We start from the raw sequence: 15,997 nt of genomic DNA, 5'->3' as shown, positions 1-15,997 counted from the left end.
AGACAGGTTACAAGGACGTGTGCTCTGGGCATGTGCTGACCAACTGGCAGGTGTCTGACATTTTCAACATGTCCCTGATTGAGTCTGTAATACCAACATGTTTCAAGCAGACCACCATAGGCAACCTGCCTAAATGACTACAGGCCCATAGCACACAGTCCGTAGCCATGAAGTGCTTTGAAAGATTGGTAATGGCTCACATCAACACCATTATCCCAGAAAACCTAGACCCACTCCAATTTGCATACCACCCAAACAGATCCACAGATGATGCAATCTCTATTGCACTCCACACTGCCCTTTCCCACCTAGACAAAAGGAACATGTGAGAATGCTATTCATTGACTACAGCTCATCGTTCAACACCATAGTACCCTCAAAGCCCATCACTAAGCTAAGGGACCCTGGGACTAAACACCTGCCTCTGCAACTGGATCCTGGACTTCCTGACTGGCCGCCCCCAGGTGGTCAGGGTAGGTAGCAATACATCTGCCATGCTGATCCTCAACACTGGAGCTCCACAGGGGTACGTGCTCAGTCCCCTTCTGTACTCCCTGTTCACCCACGACTGCATGGCCAGGCACGACTCCAAAAACCATCATTGTTTGCAGACGACACAACAGTGGTAGGCCTGATCACAGACAACGATGAGACAGCCTATAGGGAGGTCAGAGACCTGGCTGTGTGGTGCCAGAATAACAACCTATCCCTCAACGTAACCAAGACAAAGGAGATGATTGGGGACTACAGGAAAAGGAGGACCGAGCACGCCCCCATTCTCATCGACAGGGCTGTAGTGGAGCAGGTTGAGAGCTTCAAGTTCCTCAGTGTCCACATCAACAACAAACTGTCATGGTCCAAACACACCAAGACAGTTGTGAAGAGGGCAGGACAAAACCTATTCCCCCTCAGGAAACTAAAAAGATTTGGCATGGGTCCTGAGATCCTCAAAAGGTTCTACAGCTGCAACATCGAAAGCAGTGATTGCATCACTGCCTGGTACAGCAATTGCTCGGCCTCTGACTGCAAGGCACTACAGAGGGTGGTGCGTGCGGCCCAGTACATCACTGGGGCTAAGCTTCCTGCCATCCAGGATCTCTACACCAGGCGGTGTCAGAGGAAGGCCCTAAAAATGGTCAAAAACCCCAGCCACCCTAGTCATAGACTTTTCTCTCTACTACCGTAGGGCAAGCGGTACCGGAGTGCCAAGTTTAGGACAAAAAGTCTTCTCAACTATTTTTACCCCCAAGCCATAAGACTCCTGAACAGGTAATCAAATTGCTACCCAGACTGTTTGCATTGTGTGCCTCTCCCCAACCCCTCTTTTTACACTGCTGCTACTCTCTGTTTATCATATGTGCATAGTCACTTTAACTATACATTCATGTACGTACTACCTCAATTGGGCCGACCAACCAGTGCACCCGCACATTGGCTATCCGGGCTATCTGCATTGTGTCCCGCCACCCACCACCCACCACCCACCAACCCCTCTTTTACACTACTGCTACTCTCTGTTCATCATATATGCATAGTCACTTTAACCATATCTACATGTACATACTACCTCAATCAGCCTGACGAACCGGTGTCTGTATGTAGCCTCGCTACTTTTATAGCCTCGCTACTGTATATAGCCTGTTTTTTACTGTTATTTTATTTATTTACTTACCTATTGTCCACCTAACACCTTTTTTGCACTATTGGTTAGAGTCTGTAAGTAAGTATTTCACTGTAAGGTCTACCTGTTGTATTCGGCGCATGTGACAAATAAACTTTGATTTGAAGTGATGATGACGCAACTCTGGCAATCCAGTCCATGCATCCTGGGCCTGACGACTTCCCTATTGAATTTTATAAAGCATTCTCCTCTAAACTATCCCCTATCCTCAGCTCAATGTACAATTAAATCTATTCTTCTCAGAAACTGCCCCATAGACTTACCCAGGCGACTATTTCGGTTTTGCTTAAAAAGGACAAGAATGCCCTAGACTGTGGCTCATACCACCCTATAAGCCTTTTGTGTTGCGATTATGAAATTCTCACTAAGGTCCTATAGCGCCGCTTAGAGACAGTGATGAGTAATATAATTAACTCTGACCAAACCGGATTTATCTCAGGTAGACAGTCTCTCAATAATATGCACCGGCTATTTAATGTTTTTTTATTCTGCCCACTCAACTCGACCAGAGGTCGTCATCTGATGCTGAGAGTCATCTGATGCTGAGAGTCATCTGATGCTAAGAAGGCTTCCGCCCGGGTTGAGTGGGAATATCTATTTACAGTACAGTAGTATTTTATTGATAAGTTTATCAATACGACTTGGGTTGTGGAAAGCAGAAATGCCAGGTTGAAGATTAGTGTGGAGACTGCAAAATAGATATTCGGGGTAACAGATGTTGCTGTTGAAATCGTTGTTGTCATACTGAACAATCCCAAGGGTGGAGTGTTTCAGTATGATATAGATCAAGTTTAGGGGGGTTGGGGAGGGGTTTTGGGGGGAGTGGGAGTGTTTGGTAGAAGTTAGTAGGGATTTAAATTATTTTAATTCATGGCAGTACAGAATTGGGCAGATCATGATTGATCGTACATTCCAGCACAGTAGGTGGCGGCATGCACTTAAACGATTGTTTGCGGACCGCCATGATATCATAGAAGAAGATGATGAAGAAGAAGAAGAAGACTACATGGATTGCATGTGTGTGTCATTTAGTCTGTGAGGGAACAGAGTTGCTAAAGCCTGAAATATTGTTTTGTTACATTTCAGTGGCATCGCCCAAATGACATGTCTGTGTGCTCTGAGGTTACGAAATAGAAGAAAGCTGTAAAGAAAGTTGTTTTGAATAGTTAGGGTCCATGGCATGGACAATATTATAACCAAGAAAACCACCTGATCACAAACAGTGGTTTTGTGTTGTGAAGTATAATACAAACTGCCTCAGTAAAAATTCAGCCATGGAGGATAACAAACGATGTGGCTTTGTCTATATAGATATAAAGCAGTATGGATCCGATTGAAGGGAAAGGTTGTAATTGTGTAATTTATCAGTTATATCATCATGACCCATGTAGCTACAGCATGTTCTGTTTATTCTCTGTTACAGATAGCCTGCATCTTTGTGGGACCCTCAAGCATTTGGATGAATGTAAATACAACATTCCCCCTCTGGAGAAGAGAGATGATCTTCACAACATGAAATCAAAGACTGTACCATTGTGATTGCACCCGCAGGTGAGAAAGTAGCCGTATACCGGTACATACAGTATAATCTTGCAAGCTGGCACATTTGTGGCTCTATATTGAGCTCTTTCACTGTGGTCAATTAAGAGGATCTGCTCTAACTTGCAGTTACCTTCCTTTAAATGGATTAGATAATTACTTTATGCATTATCACATCTCTGACACACACATCCATGCATACACACACACGTATGTATATACACACACACCAGAAAACTGTGTCCCCCTATTTCCTTTCTGAAATTGTTTGCGTATTTCTCTTAACATCTCTTAATTCTTATCCACTGACTGTCTACTTGGATCATCGACCTCCTCTGTCCCTCCATCTCTCTCCGCTTCCTCCACCACATTGCTGGCTGGTCAGATCAGATACTTGGAGAGGACCAAGATTCTCCTATCCGTCCGGCAGGACTTTGTGTCTCTATTCTGCCTCGATGTGTGAAGTTTAAAAGACTGTCTTTGGGGAAAAGGTTGGCTCAATTAAAACATGTGATATATTTGCAAAGAGCCACAACTGCCCCTTAGACTTTTTAATGTGATCTCTTCACAAAGCTGATATTGCTAATTGTTACACGCAATGTGTCACTGTCCTACTTAGTGTCAATGTGATAACAATAATAAATAGGCTATAGCAGTATACTGTATACAGTTGAAACAGTGCTTGTGGGATCTAGTGTTAACATATAATATTTTATTTTATTAAAATAAAATAAAAACATATTTTTTTGTGGGAGGGACTAATTCATGTATTTTAAAACATGGAGTAAAGAGGAAGACAATGCTCAGGGCACAAGTAAAGATACAAAAAGAGGGACTCCTGTTGGCCTCTAGAGACTATGTCGAAGGATCATTGAGCCCCCCAAAAAACCTAGGCTGATGTCTCCCAAACATCAGCACCCTTACCAGTTACCAGAATGGGAATAATTTTGTATCGTGTATACAGTATGCAATACATCTGTCTAACATCAACCTGTACGTTTTGCAAGCCTTATGCAAAACGGACTTGAGTTGCTGCTCGAAATACCATCCAGATCCAAACCCTAAACCTTTGATCTCAACTGTAAATAATCATAATAACTGGATAATAACTAAATGAAAACTAGAGTTGTGACTTGTGAGAAAACCCCTGATAAATTGTTTTAATTTAATATATTTATATTAAGTCTGTGTACTTCTCGATTAAAATACTTAAATATAACCAATCTCTGTTTTTCGTTATCTCAGATTACAAACTTCCCTAATGTTGTAAAGGTGCACTATCTTTCAGCCAAGAGCCTTAAAAAATGCACAGGAGTTGGCGCCCTCGTACTTTTAAAAGTAAGGCGATTGACCACCTATCTTTACACATATTAATTAATCATTGTTTCTTAATTTGAGTGTCATCAGTGGATAATGTTGAATTGTGTAGTGTAAACAGTGTTGCACTTCATACCTAAAGGCTTTTTGTTTTGAATATTGTGTCAGATTATCATAATTTACCTACATTGTCACCGCAATAAGAAAATGTACAAATGAAACCATGAGTATTAAACTAACTATGACGATACATACATACAATCTTAGTATTGATAATAAATTATATTTTGGTGGTTCAATTTGTTGACGTGTTTATTGTAGGCTAAAGCCCAATGTATGCTGGGAACAGTAACTGTTGGCCTAATAAACATGGCGTCTCACGGACAGCTGTGGGGTTTCCATTATCTTTCCGGCCACTAATAATCAGTTGTTGGACCACCATCGGAGCCGTTTTTCCTGCATTTTAATCGTGTTTTGGTTATGCTCAGACTTCGTGTTCAGCTGGAGAAGGCAGTCAATTACTAAACTATGCTCTAAATATTACGGTTTAGAGACAGTGTCACGCCCACTGCTCTGTAAAGACAGTACGATATGCTCAATGGTACAGTTGGTAGCGGAAGAAAGAACCTGCCCCACACAGTGCGATCAGCTGGCCGACCTATGTTCGCTAGCAAGCCTCGATAGCAAGCACCCGTAGCAGCAAAGTGGTACCCACAAATATTTGGTAGTACGATTGGCGTTACCAAGCTAGCTAGCTGGGTCGGAGTAGGTCTGAGTTTCTCATCTGACTGACAGCATGTCTGTCGGGTAGTGTTGTTGTCATTTCGGATTGGATTTGTTTTAATGTTCGACCTTTCTGGCATTTTACTCGGAGGAGAGAGAGATGGGCTCCGGGGCCGTGGATTCGTCCCAGTGGTTGTCAGTGAAGGAAGAGACTATTTTCCTTCACGATGGACTGATTCGGGTCACGGATCTGGCTGAACTGCCCAGTGAAATCGGTGTGTCTGAGCAGGGGGACACTGAGCAGGAGGTGAGTACTGTTAGTCTGCATCTCAACGGTTGCATTTAGAATTTTTTTCTTGGAGGAAGCGAACACAGCTAACGTTAGTTAACTTAGCTAGCTAAATTGTCAGGCGCTAGCTACCTACCTGCTCAGCATTAACTAGTAGGGATTGACAAGCAGCAAGTTATATAATTCCATATGAATAAAGTCACATTAATAGCAACACGTTTCGCTAGTCATGTCCATGTGTAACATTAGCTAGCTAAGGACGCCAACGTCGGCTTGACGAGGAGCATGACCAATAACTACGCTAGTTAACTAAAGATAACATTGAAACATAACGTTGACCATTGTTTACAGTAACAGGCCAGTTAGCAGACAGTCTATAATTTGAAGATAATGTAGTGTTAGTTGCTGTTAGTTGCTACAGTGTGTGTAGTCATGATGACTCACGACGTAGCTAGCTAGCAAGGGTAGCTTATTATCATGGCCTTTAAATCCCCACCCTTTGTGGGAACCGTGTCCCCTCTGGTCCAGACATTGGGTGCTCTTGAGTGGTGGCAGGCTATTATTGTTGTATTCATCAGCTCACCGACCTATTCTCACTTAAATTCTTCAAAGCACATTGGCATGGCACACAAACTGGACAAATACAATAGGAAACAGTAAATTCAGCGCTCTTGAAAGCTCCTCAAGCCAGTAAGTAGCCATTTATATTTTTCCTTTATTTAACTAGGCAAGTCAGTTAAGAACAAATTCTTATTTATAATGGCGGCGGTTCTGCCCCTGGGGAGAATCGGGGATTCGATCTAGCAACCTTTCGGTTACTGGCCCAACACTCTAACCACGAGGCTACCTGCCGCCTCTTGACTTATTCTATATTTTGTTGTTACAGCCTGAATTCAAAATTAATTACAAAGATTTTTTTCTTTCACCTAATCTACACTTCCTTTAGAAAGTATTCACACACAGCTTACTTTATCAAATCCTCCTTCAGTCACATGCAGATAAAACATTTTGATTTCTATAGTATCAGAAAGAGCATGTTCTGCAGTTTCTACGACACTTACCATAATCAAATATCTCAAAATTCAAGATGTCCAAATGTAACATTTCCCAATAATTTCTATGCTGTCCATGCATTCAGCACAAGACCACTCGCACGACAGCATTGCTCTGGCTACGAAGCAAAAAAGAGTAACATACTAAACGTACAATAAAAATATGCTATTCTGTTTTCAATGGATGAGTGGGCGATAGAAATCCGATTGAAACAGATAATGGTGCATGTGACTTCAATGAACTGAATGATGAGGAGGGTGAAAAGGGTGATTGAATTTTATCTGTATAATGAGGGTTGAATTTAGAACAATAGTGTAATGATAAATATAATAATAATAATAATGATTAACAATTGTGGGTGGTCTAATTATTTTATTATGAAAGTCTGGAAATGGTATATAATTTCCCCTCTTGAGAGTCAAATCAGACACTGAGTACCAAATACAATGTGTGTAGTTCACAATAGCAAGCCGAAACAAACTAATGTACGCACTGACAGCATTGCAAATGCAGCATTTCGATAAGTTGGAGTAGGATGGAGGATCGGATATTGAACTTGAAATCGACGTTGCTGATGAGTCTTCATCTAATTCTGATGTTCACTTCGATCCTTCGCCTCCGATGCCTGAACTTCGCCGCAGAAAAAACAGAACAGAGCAAACTGGGATGGTGATCTCAACTGCCACGATGAGACTGGAATCGGGGAGGGATGGCACGTTTTGGTAAGAAAATAGTGACGAGTTTGCGGTATGTGACGTGTAGATGTTGCAGCACATCAGCGATTGTACTGTTGCTCATGCGCACAGAAAAGGAAACAGTATGTGGGACGTGTCTGGACTCAAAGCTTTTATTGGACCTTTATATGTTCTGTGGGGCACATGGTGGAAGAGCGTTGATGTGGAGTCATTTTGGTCTGATGGGTATGGGGTGGAGCATTCCACGCAACCGCTTCAGAAAGATTATGCCACACCTGCGGCAGGTGCACACGAAACAAGGCCCATGAAAACTGCAGTGCCCCACACAGTGGTGGGATTTTGTTGGTGGGGTTTGCTCACACAAAGCCCCAACGCTGTATGCTGACGAGAGGTCGACCGATTAATCGGAATGGCCGATTAATTAGGGCCGATTTCAAGTTTTCATAACAATCGGAAATCGGTATTTTTGGGTGCCGATTAAAAAAAAAAAAAAAAAAAAAAAAAAAAAAAAAAAAAAATATATATATATATATATATATATATATATATATATTATACCTTTATTTAACTAGGCAAGTCAGTTAAGAACACATTCTTATTTTCAATTACGGCCTAGGAATGGTGGGTTAACTGCCTTGTTCAGAGGCAGAAAGACAGATTTTTACCTTGTCAGCTCGGGGATTCCAATCTTGCCACCTTACAGTTTACTAGTCCAACGCAATAACGGCCTGCCTCTCTCTCGTTGCACTCCTTGTGGAGTAATGCAGTAAGCTAAGGAAAGTTGCTAGCTAGCATTAAACTTATCTTATAAAAAAGAATCAATCATAATCACTAGTTAACTACACATGGTTGATGATATGACTAGATATTATCTAGTGTGTCCTGCGTTGCATATAATCTGACTGAGCATACAAGTATCTAAGTATCTAGCTGAGAGGTGGTAGGCAGAAGCAGGCGCGTAAACATTCATTCAAACAGCACTCTTTGGGTTTTGCCAGCAGCTCTTCGTTGTGCGTCAAGCATTGCGCTGTTTATGACTTCAAGCCTATCAACTCCCGAGATGAGGCTGGTGTAACCGAAGTGAAATGGCTAGCTAGTTAGCGTGCGCTAATAGCGTTTCAAACGTCACTCGCTCTGAGCCTTCTAGTAGTTGTTCCCCATGCTCTGCATGGGTAACGCTGCTTCGATGGTGGCTGTTGTCGTTGTGTTGCTGGTTCGAGCCCAGGGAGGAGCGAGGAGAGGGACGGAAGCTATACTTTTACACTGGCAATACTAAAGTGCCAATAAGAACATCTAATAGTCAAAGGTTAATGAAATACAAATGGTATAGAGGGAAATAGTCCTATAATTCCTATAATAACTACAACCTAAAACTTCTTACCTGGGAATATTAAAGACTCATGTTTCATATGTTCTCATGTTCTGAGCAAGGAACTGAAACGTTAGCTTTCTTACATAGCACATATTGTACTTTTACTTTCTTCTCCAACACTTTGTTTTTGCATTATTTAAACCAAATTGAACATGTTTAATTATTTACTTGAGGCTAAATTGGTTTTGTTGTATTATATTAAGTTAAAATAAGTGTTCATTACGCATGACCTTCAACCTTCGTCTCTCCCGAGCCTGTACGTGAGTTGTAGCGATGAGACAAGATAGTAGCTACTAAACAATTGGATACCACGAAATTGGGGAGTAAAATAAATGTGTTCATTCAGTATTGTTGTAATTGGCATTATTACAAATAAATAAATAAATAATCGGTCGATTAATCGGTATCGGCTTTTTTCGTGCTCCAATAATCGGTATCGGCGTTAGTCATCATCGGTCGACCTCTAGTGCTGACTGTGCACCCGAAGCATGAAGAGGAGATTGATTCATGTATGTGTAAAGGCACGCATATAAGAACTCAATACAGTGTCCCATACAATCAACAAATTACTTTTTATATCTTGTCATGAATATATTAACAAAAATATTTCTTTATGCTATTTATCCTCTACAGTTGTTCTTGTACTTTTGTTTAGGAAAATGGAAAACAATTTCACCTGTGCACCTGGCTGGTTATTATATTATAATATTTTTTGTTTCTACTTTGTCAAAAATAAGCTGTAACTGGACTTCATTCATTACTGTAACTCCATTACTAATCAAATCTACAAATAAAGTTGATCAAATAGATTACTTTTTTTTTTGTAAGGTGAATGAAAATAGGCAATAGGCCTAGGTTTTTTTCTTGGACTTTGTAGAATTATATAAAACATATCCTTTTTAATGTTTATTTCATTCAATTCATCATTTACACTATTTATCAAGTGTTGGTGCTTATGTTTGTACACCTTGCGGGTTGATATGCAGCTGATGCGTATGCTAAATGGAACGCCCAGCTATGTTCTCTAGTGGGTACTTGAAGGCTGAAAGGCCAGGTGGTTCTAATGTTAAAAGGCCCTGTCCAGTCAACCCTGACATCATCATGGCTCCGGACGAACATTTTCCCCTGGTGTCACTGGTGCCACTAACTTTTTCAGTTAGTGGGACTAGCCCATGATTTGGTGGCACCCAAGAAATGTGTTTCGCTGTGTCGCACAATATAATTAATTTCATTCATCTTATAAAGTCATTCACAATACTTTAAGAAGTGTAATAGACTACAGAGATGGTATTAAGTAAATAAGTTGTTACATCTAACATTTCCAAGCATGAATGCTTGATTCAAAATATTTTGTTGTGCAACTTAATCCAGTGATCGTCATGCATTTTAGGTTGACAATTAGGCTATTTGTGTTATTTTACTGTCAAAATAGGGTCTGATTTGTTTGTTTAATAGACATGAATTTGTCTTCATCTTTATGTGCATTAATATTATATAGGCCTAATTCAGTTGGTGCTCATTCACCACCTGAGGAAGTGGAAACTCAAAACACATTCGCTCAATCACTAACTATAACACCTACTGCTAGTAACCAGGTATTAATCTAATAGTAAATGTAATGTCCAAAATAAACTTTGCAATGAAGCCTAGTGCACGTGCAATGGCGATGCGCAATTTTTGCACGCTCCATATTTTAAAGCCATATCAGTGATGGTAGACCTAAACAGACAAATAAATGGGACATAGATTGATAGATGGTAACAGACAGATGGCATGCTACAGAGGAACACTGAGAATGAATCAACCAGAGAGGACTAGACTTCACTGCGTACACCTCCTGCTTCTAAAATGTTCTTATTTTTCATACGGATGGAGCAATGACTGGGGCGATGGAGCAGCTGTGCTAGCTAGCCATAGACCCGCGCCCCAGGTGCTGACATCTTGTTTATGCTGTTTCATAGTAGGACTGGATAAGCTCTGGGTCTGACGGGTGGAGGTCAAAGCAAAGCCCTTATTGCCCATGAAACTCCTCATTGGTTCAATGGCAGTACAGGACAAGTATGTGTTGCATGTTTCAGTTCTACCTCCAAAGAATAACAAAGGCTACTTATTCCCGAATTGGGTGTGATAATTTCCATGTGGAGTTGATAAACATCAACAAATAGGGCACTAACAGCTGTCAGGCTGGCTAGCTAGTATGCTGTATTGCTAACCTTATCTAGCTAGCTAATGTTATCGGTTGCTTTTTATATATTTTTTTGTACACCGTCTTCAAAAGATTAGCCAGCTCGCTCTATAGCCTTGTTCACACTGCAATCCTTAATGCTCAAATCAGTTTTGTTTTTCAAATCTGTTTTGGAGTACTGACTGTCCAAACAGCAAGTTACAAGTGAGCAAATTGGATTTGTGTGTTCAGACAGCAGTCATTTGCTGACATGGCTACACTAGTTGTTATATTAACTGCGGGTGTGTGTGCTGTGGTGTAAGCTGCTTAGTGGTACTCATGCTTCCTATCACTTAGAAGTTATTTAGCAAGCTAAGGTAACAACAATGCCTGCCATGGACATTTCTCATTTGCTTTGAATGTTCAAAGTCATAGTGTAAGTACACTCTTTAAAGCCTCAAGGGATAAGATGATCCAACTTTCAAAATGACTTATTTTTGGCTAACCACAGCAGTCACTTAGGTAGCTGTTTAACTTTCTTGTGCATTCACACATTTGTTTTGTAAACAATAAACAAGTTAGTTAGCTAACACATGTTCTTGTCAAACTGTTAAGAGTAACGTTATCTAGCACCTACGAAGATGGTTTGAAATGTGGCGTGAAATATCTGATACTTTGTGCATTTTTTTGCTGTTCAGACTGCAGGAAAAAGAACAGAATCGGATATGCAAAAAAATTGGATTTGAGTTACTTCAAACTGCCAATGTGAACAAGGCTTCTGGCTGGTTTTCGAGCTGGATAGTCATAAGCATTGATTTAGGGAGAACTTCGCCACAGATGGGAACCACTGGCCTGTCTTTGACTTCGCCATCTATTGTTATCTTAAGTTTTGGCATCTTTCATAAATTGTAGGGATGCACGATATATCGGAATCGGACGATATTAGCTAAAAATGTCGGCATAGGCCCGATGTCTAGTTTAATGCCGATGTGCAAAACCGATGTCAAAGCTGATGTGCATACCTATATAATGTAGGTAGATAACGTAATGACGCCACAGAGAATACAGAGCTACACGTGCAAAACAGCCTTCCTAACCGAGCCCACAATGTCTGCTGTGTGGATATATTTTGACGTTTCAAAGGAAGATAACAAAAAGGCCATATGCAACGTTTGTGCTGCTATTATTTCCAGAGGGGAGAAAGTGAAATCTTTCAATACCACAAACCTAATTACTAATTTGAAAGTGCATCACCCCCAGACGTTCAGCGACTACTTAGGACTAAAGCAGAAAAAAACAAAACCAGTTCAAGTCAAGCAGTCATTTGAAAGAGAGAGAGAATTTCAATGAGACAACTCAAAGGTGAAATCCATTAACGCCAAGATAATGGAATTCATGGCCCTTGACAATCAACCGTTCTCTGTTGTGGATGATGTTGGCTTTTGCTGACTGGTTGAGCACCTCGAGTCCCGGTACACACTACCAAGTAGGCTCTATTTTTCAGATGTTGCCCTACCGTAGTTACACAGTATTGTTGAAACGCACATCCATGAGCTACTTGCTATTGGCGTCACTGCTATTATCTTTACAACTGACATTTGGACCAGTGATGTCAGCCCCATGAGCACAGTTTGAAATGAACACCTGCCAAGTGCCAAATGCAGGTAGATTGTCCATTTGGCGAGAATCTCAGAAGGCTGTCCGCCACACGGGAGGGTGAATGTTTGTACCATAATAGCCATGTAATAAAATATCTGGCATGATGGCCATTTGCCACCTTACCACAGACTGTCTCTAGTTTCACGGCACTGTTTACCGTATGGGACATCGGCTACTCGACATCGCTCACTTGCCACGGGTCTGCTGCTAGCTACCGTTCATTAAATAGCTGTTATGTGGCAACATTTACCTGGAGTAAACCAACCTTTAAAATGAAAACCCACCGAAGAAAAGGAGGACGAATCACGAAGAGTTTTTAAGAGAAATGGAGGTTTGGAGATGGAGATTCAAGAGGCTGGCTACAGTATGATGCGGAGGCTGTGGTGATGAGTTGTTCTGTGTGTCGCCAGTATGCTAAAGATAAAAGCAGAAACAACTCATTTGTCATCAGATTTAAAATTATGAAGCTGGAGAACATTTGTGACCATGCACACAGCAAGTGTCACATTGCCTACATGTCTGTCCCGGCCTCAATCGGAGCCTCTCCTCTTGACACCCTCTGTGATGGCGCTAATGGCAATGTCAGAGCAGACCAGCACGAAGATGAAGATGCTGTTTAAGACTGTACATGCCATTGGCAAGAAGGTGAGACCACTTTCTGACTTGGAGTGGATGTGTGAGTAAGTGAAAATGTTGTTACTCTTGTAGCTAGACTAGTACTTTTTGTAGCGAGTTTTTAAATCTATTTAGCAGACGTGGTCCAGTATTGTAGGTTATTTCTCAGCTGTTGATAAGCTTTGGTTCACCTCAAAATAGTGTATAAATTCCAGATAATTATAGGCCTACTGATGCTGACATGGATCTCCATGCTTTCCTATGGCTCTGTAACATAATATTTTAATGTTTGTCTCCAGATGCTGGTTACATTATAAAGCATTGTGGCACAATTGACTTTACTAGCCTTATTGTGTTGATTCTTAAGGAAACAAAGGGTGGAAGGCTAATTTTGCACAATCAACTGCCAGCTATATTGGATAACATGATTGTATATTTAATTATTATTGAATTAATTGATGTTTCATTTTTGCAGTTTGGATGGGGAAAAAAAGGAATCACTGTGGGCTCAACATATAGAAATGAGAAGCAGGCCAAAGAGTTTACACCTATTGCGTGCACTGGACCACTTCCTGCGAGGTTACCAGTGGCTTGTCCAGCACCTGGAACAGGTAGTGGCTCTAGATTGCTATGCTAAGTACTCAAAGTCATCATCAATATGTAATGTCCAGTAAAAAACAACAAACAGGGTTACATCATGTTTCAATACTTTATGCACTGATAAAATGTGTCATATCTAATAGTTTTTTTTGGATAGCAATTAATTGTCTATTTGTTCTTTATGTATTTCAGATCCAATCTGCTGATGCCCAAAATGCCAGAGGTGTCCAGCAGGCCAAGGCGAGGAAATACAACAGTACTGCAAGGGAGGCTGTTGTTATCCGCTTCTGTGCCTTCCTGCATGACACTCTAACACACCTGAGCAACCTGTCTGACTGTCTGCAGAGGTCCACCATCACCATAGCAGAAGCCCACAGCTCCTTGTGCTCAACACAGGCAGTACTTAAGAAGTACAAAAACAGGTATGTTTATTTAAACTGCAATAAGAAATACTTAATTTAAGAGAATTAAGAGAAAGGATTATGTTAATAAGAGTGGGAGTGAGAGTGTGTTGTAAAGGAAAATTCTGAAAGGATGGCCTTTTATCATCAGAGAAGGGCCAATGATGAAGGCCACAGATATGAGGGAATTTTGCTGACCAGAGGTGACAGCAAGACCCTCGTCACATCACAAGACATAATGCTTGACAGGCTAGTCGAGAGTATGACTGACAGGTTCCAGGATGCCAGTGTGAGGGTCCTGTGTGCCACCAAGCTGGTCAGCTTCACCAACTGGCCAGTGTCAGTAGATGCAGCAGCAGGTTACTTTATGTTTTGTATTACAGGTCAGTCAGGTTCATTATCATATTTTTATAGTTTGAGAATTAAAATTGCATGATGCTTGTTATAATGTATTTAATTATTCTAGATTATGGAGACACTGAACTGGAAACCCTGGTGGACCACTTCCTGTCCTGGAGACCACTGGCATCCATGTTTAAAGGATCCCTGACCACTTCCTGTCCTGGAGACCACTGGCATCCATGTTTAAAGGATCCCTGACCACTTCCTGTCCTGGAGACCACTGGCATCCATGTTTAAAGGATCCCTGACCACTTCCTGTCCTGGAGACCACTGGCATCCATGTTTAAAGGATCCCTGACCACTTCCTGTCCTGGAGACCTCTGGCATCCATGTTGAAAGGATCCCTGACCAGTGAACTGTCCTGGAGACCTCTGGCATCCATGTTGAAAGGATCCCTGACCAGTGAACTGTCCTGAAGGTGCTGATGTACCAAGAGTCCCAGTCCCTGCAGATGTCCTGGTTCCTTGTCAACAGGAGCCATCAGCATTCCTGTCCTGGTTTTCTGGCATTTGTTGACCTGGTCCTGTCCTTCCCTGCCTCCATAGCTGAATGTTTTAATACCATGAAACAGGTGAAAACCGATTGGCGGTCCAACCTAAAGTCTGACACACTGTCAGATCTCCTTATGGTCCAGCTGTCCTCTCCAGAGATCAGGGAGTATGATCCTTTAAAAGTATTGATGCTGTGACACCAGGACTCTGTCAGGAGCAGGAGGCCAGACTTCATGGACCATGTAAAGAGAGGGTGAGGAGTTGAGGTTTAAGTTGATTAAAATGATTAAGCATCTGATAGGTTTACAAAACCTTCAAATGTACTTTTATGTTTGATCCTTAAGTACATTTAATAGCAAATACTTCAGTAGAATTTTGAGTTTAAGACTATTCAGGCTGGGAAATGAAATCTAGCCACAGCCAAAATTAACCAGCATCTGATAAGCCTCTTTTTTAAACTGTATTTAATCAGGGTATTTCTGATGTTTCCCCTTTGTATCAGGAGAGCACCAGTTCTATGTCCACTGTACTTCTCATAATTGTATTTTACCATTGCTGTTGCCCTGTCTTCACTTCTATGTACTCTTATTCATTGTATCTTTTATGTTTTGTTTATTTCATTGTGTGCCCAATGTTTGGTGTTTTTGCACTCTGTACAAGCACTTTTGGTCAACTACAGTTGTTTTTAAATGTGCTCTACAAATAAACTTGATTTAACTCTTGATCAATATATTACAATTTTGTTTCAAATCTTGCTCTTGCTAATTTAAGTTTGTATTCACATGTACTGAAATGAATGTATTTGTGACACGAAAAGGCAATTTATTATTTTGGCTGGTAAAGAATATGTTTGGCTGGTGGATTTTTTTCATTTACCAGTCCACTTGGCAGGTGAGACAAAAAGTACATTTTGGACACTACCCATGAGCATGCTGACAGCACAGTGGGTCTGACAGCACAGTGGGTCGACGAGGATTTTCTACAACAAAACTGCCG

General features: G+C 41.1%; 1 protein-coding gene across 4 annotated transcripts in view; it reads left to right on the top strand.

The window, feature by feature from the left end:
• Window positions 1-4,883: 4,883 nt before the first annotated feature.
• The window catches only part of LOC118358345 (probable E3 ubiquitin-protein ligase HECTD4), a 91,512-nt gene continuing 80,398 nt past the window's right edge, over window positions 4,884-15,997 (top strand). For all 4 annotated transcript variants that reach the window (XM_052478804.1, XM_052478803.1, XM_052478805.1 and 1 more), the window contains exon 1: window positions 4,884-5,567. In XM_052478804.1, coding sequence (XP_052334764.1) covers window positions 5,421-5,567 — 147 coding nt within the window. In that variant the 5' untranslated portion in view covers window positions 4,884-5,420. The remainder of the gene's footprint in view (window positions 5,568-15,997) is intronic.

The sequence above is a fragment of the Oncorhynchus keta genome, chromosome 25, assembly GCF_023373465.1.
Source record: "Oncorhynchus keta strain PuntledgeMale-10-30-2019 chromosome 25, Oket_V2, whole genome shotgun sequence".
NCBI classification, from domain to species: domain Eukaryota; kingdom Metazoa; phylum Chordata; class Actinopteri; order Salmoniformes; family Salmonidae; genus Oncorhynchus; species Oncorhynchus keta.
The sequence above is the reverse complement of the archived record's forward strand: the minus strand, read 5'-3'. Positions and strand labels throughout refer to the sequence as shown.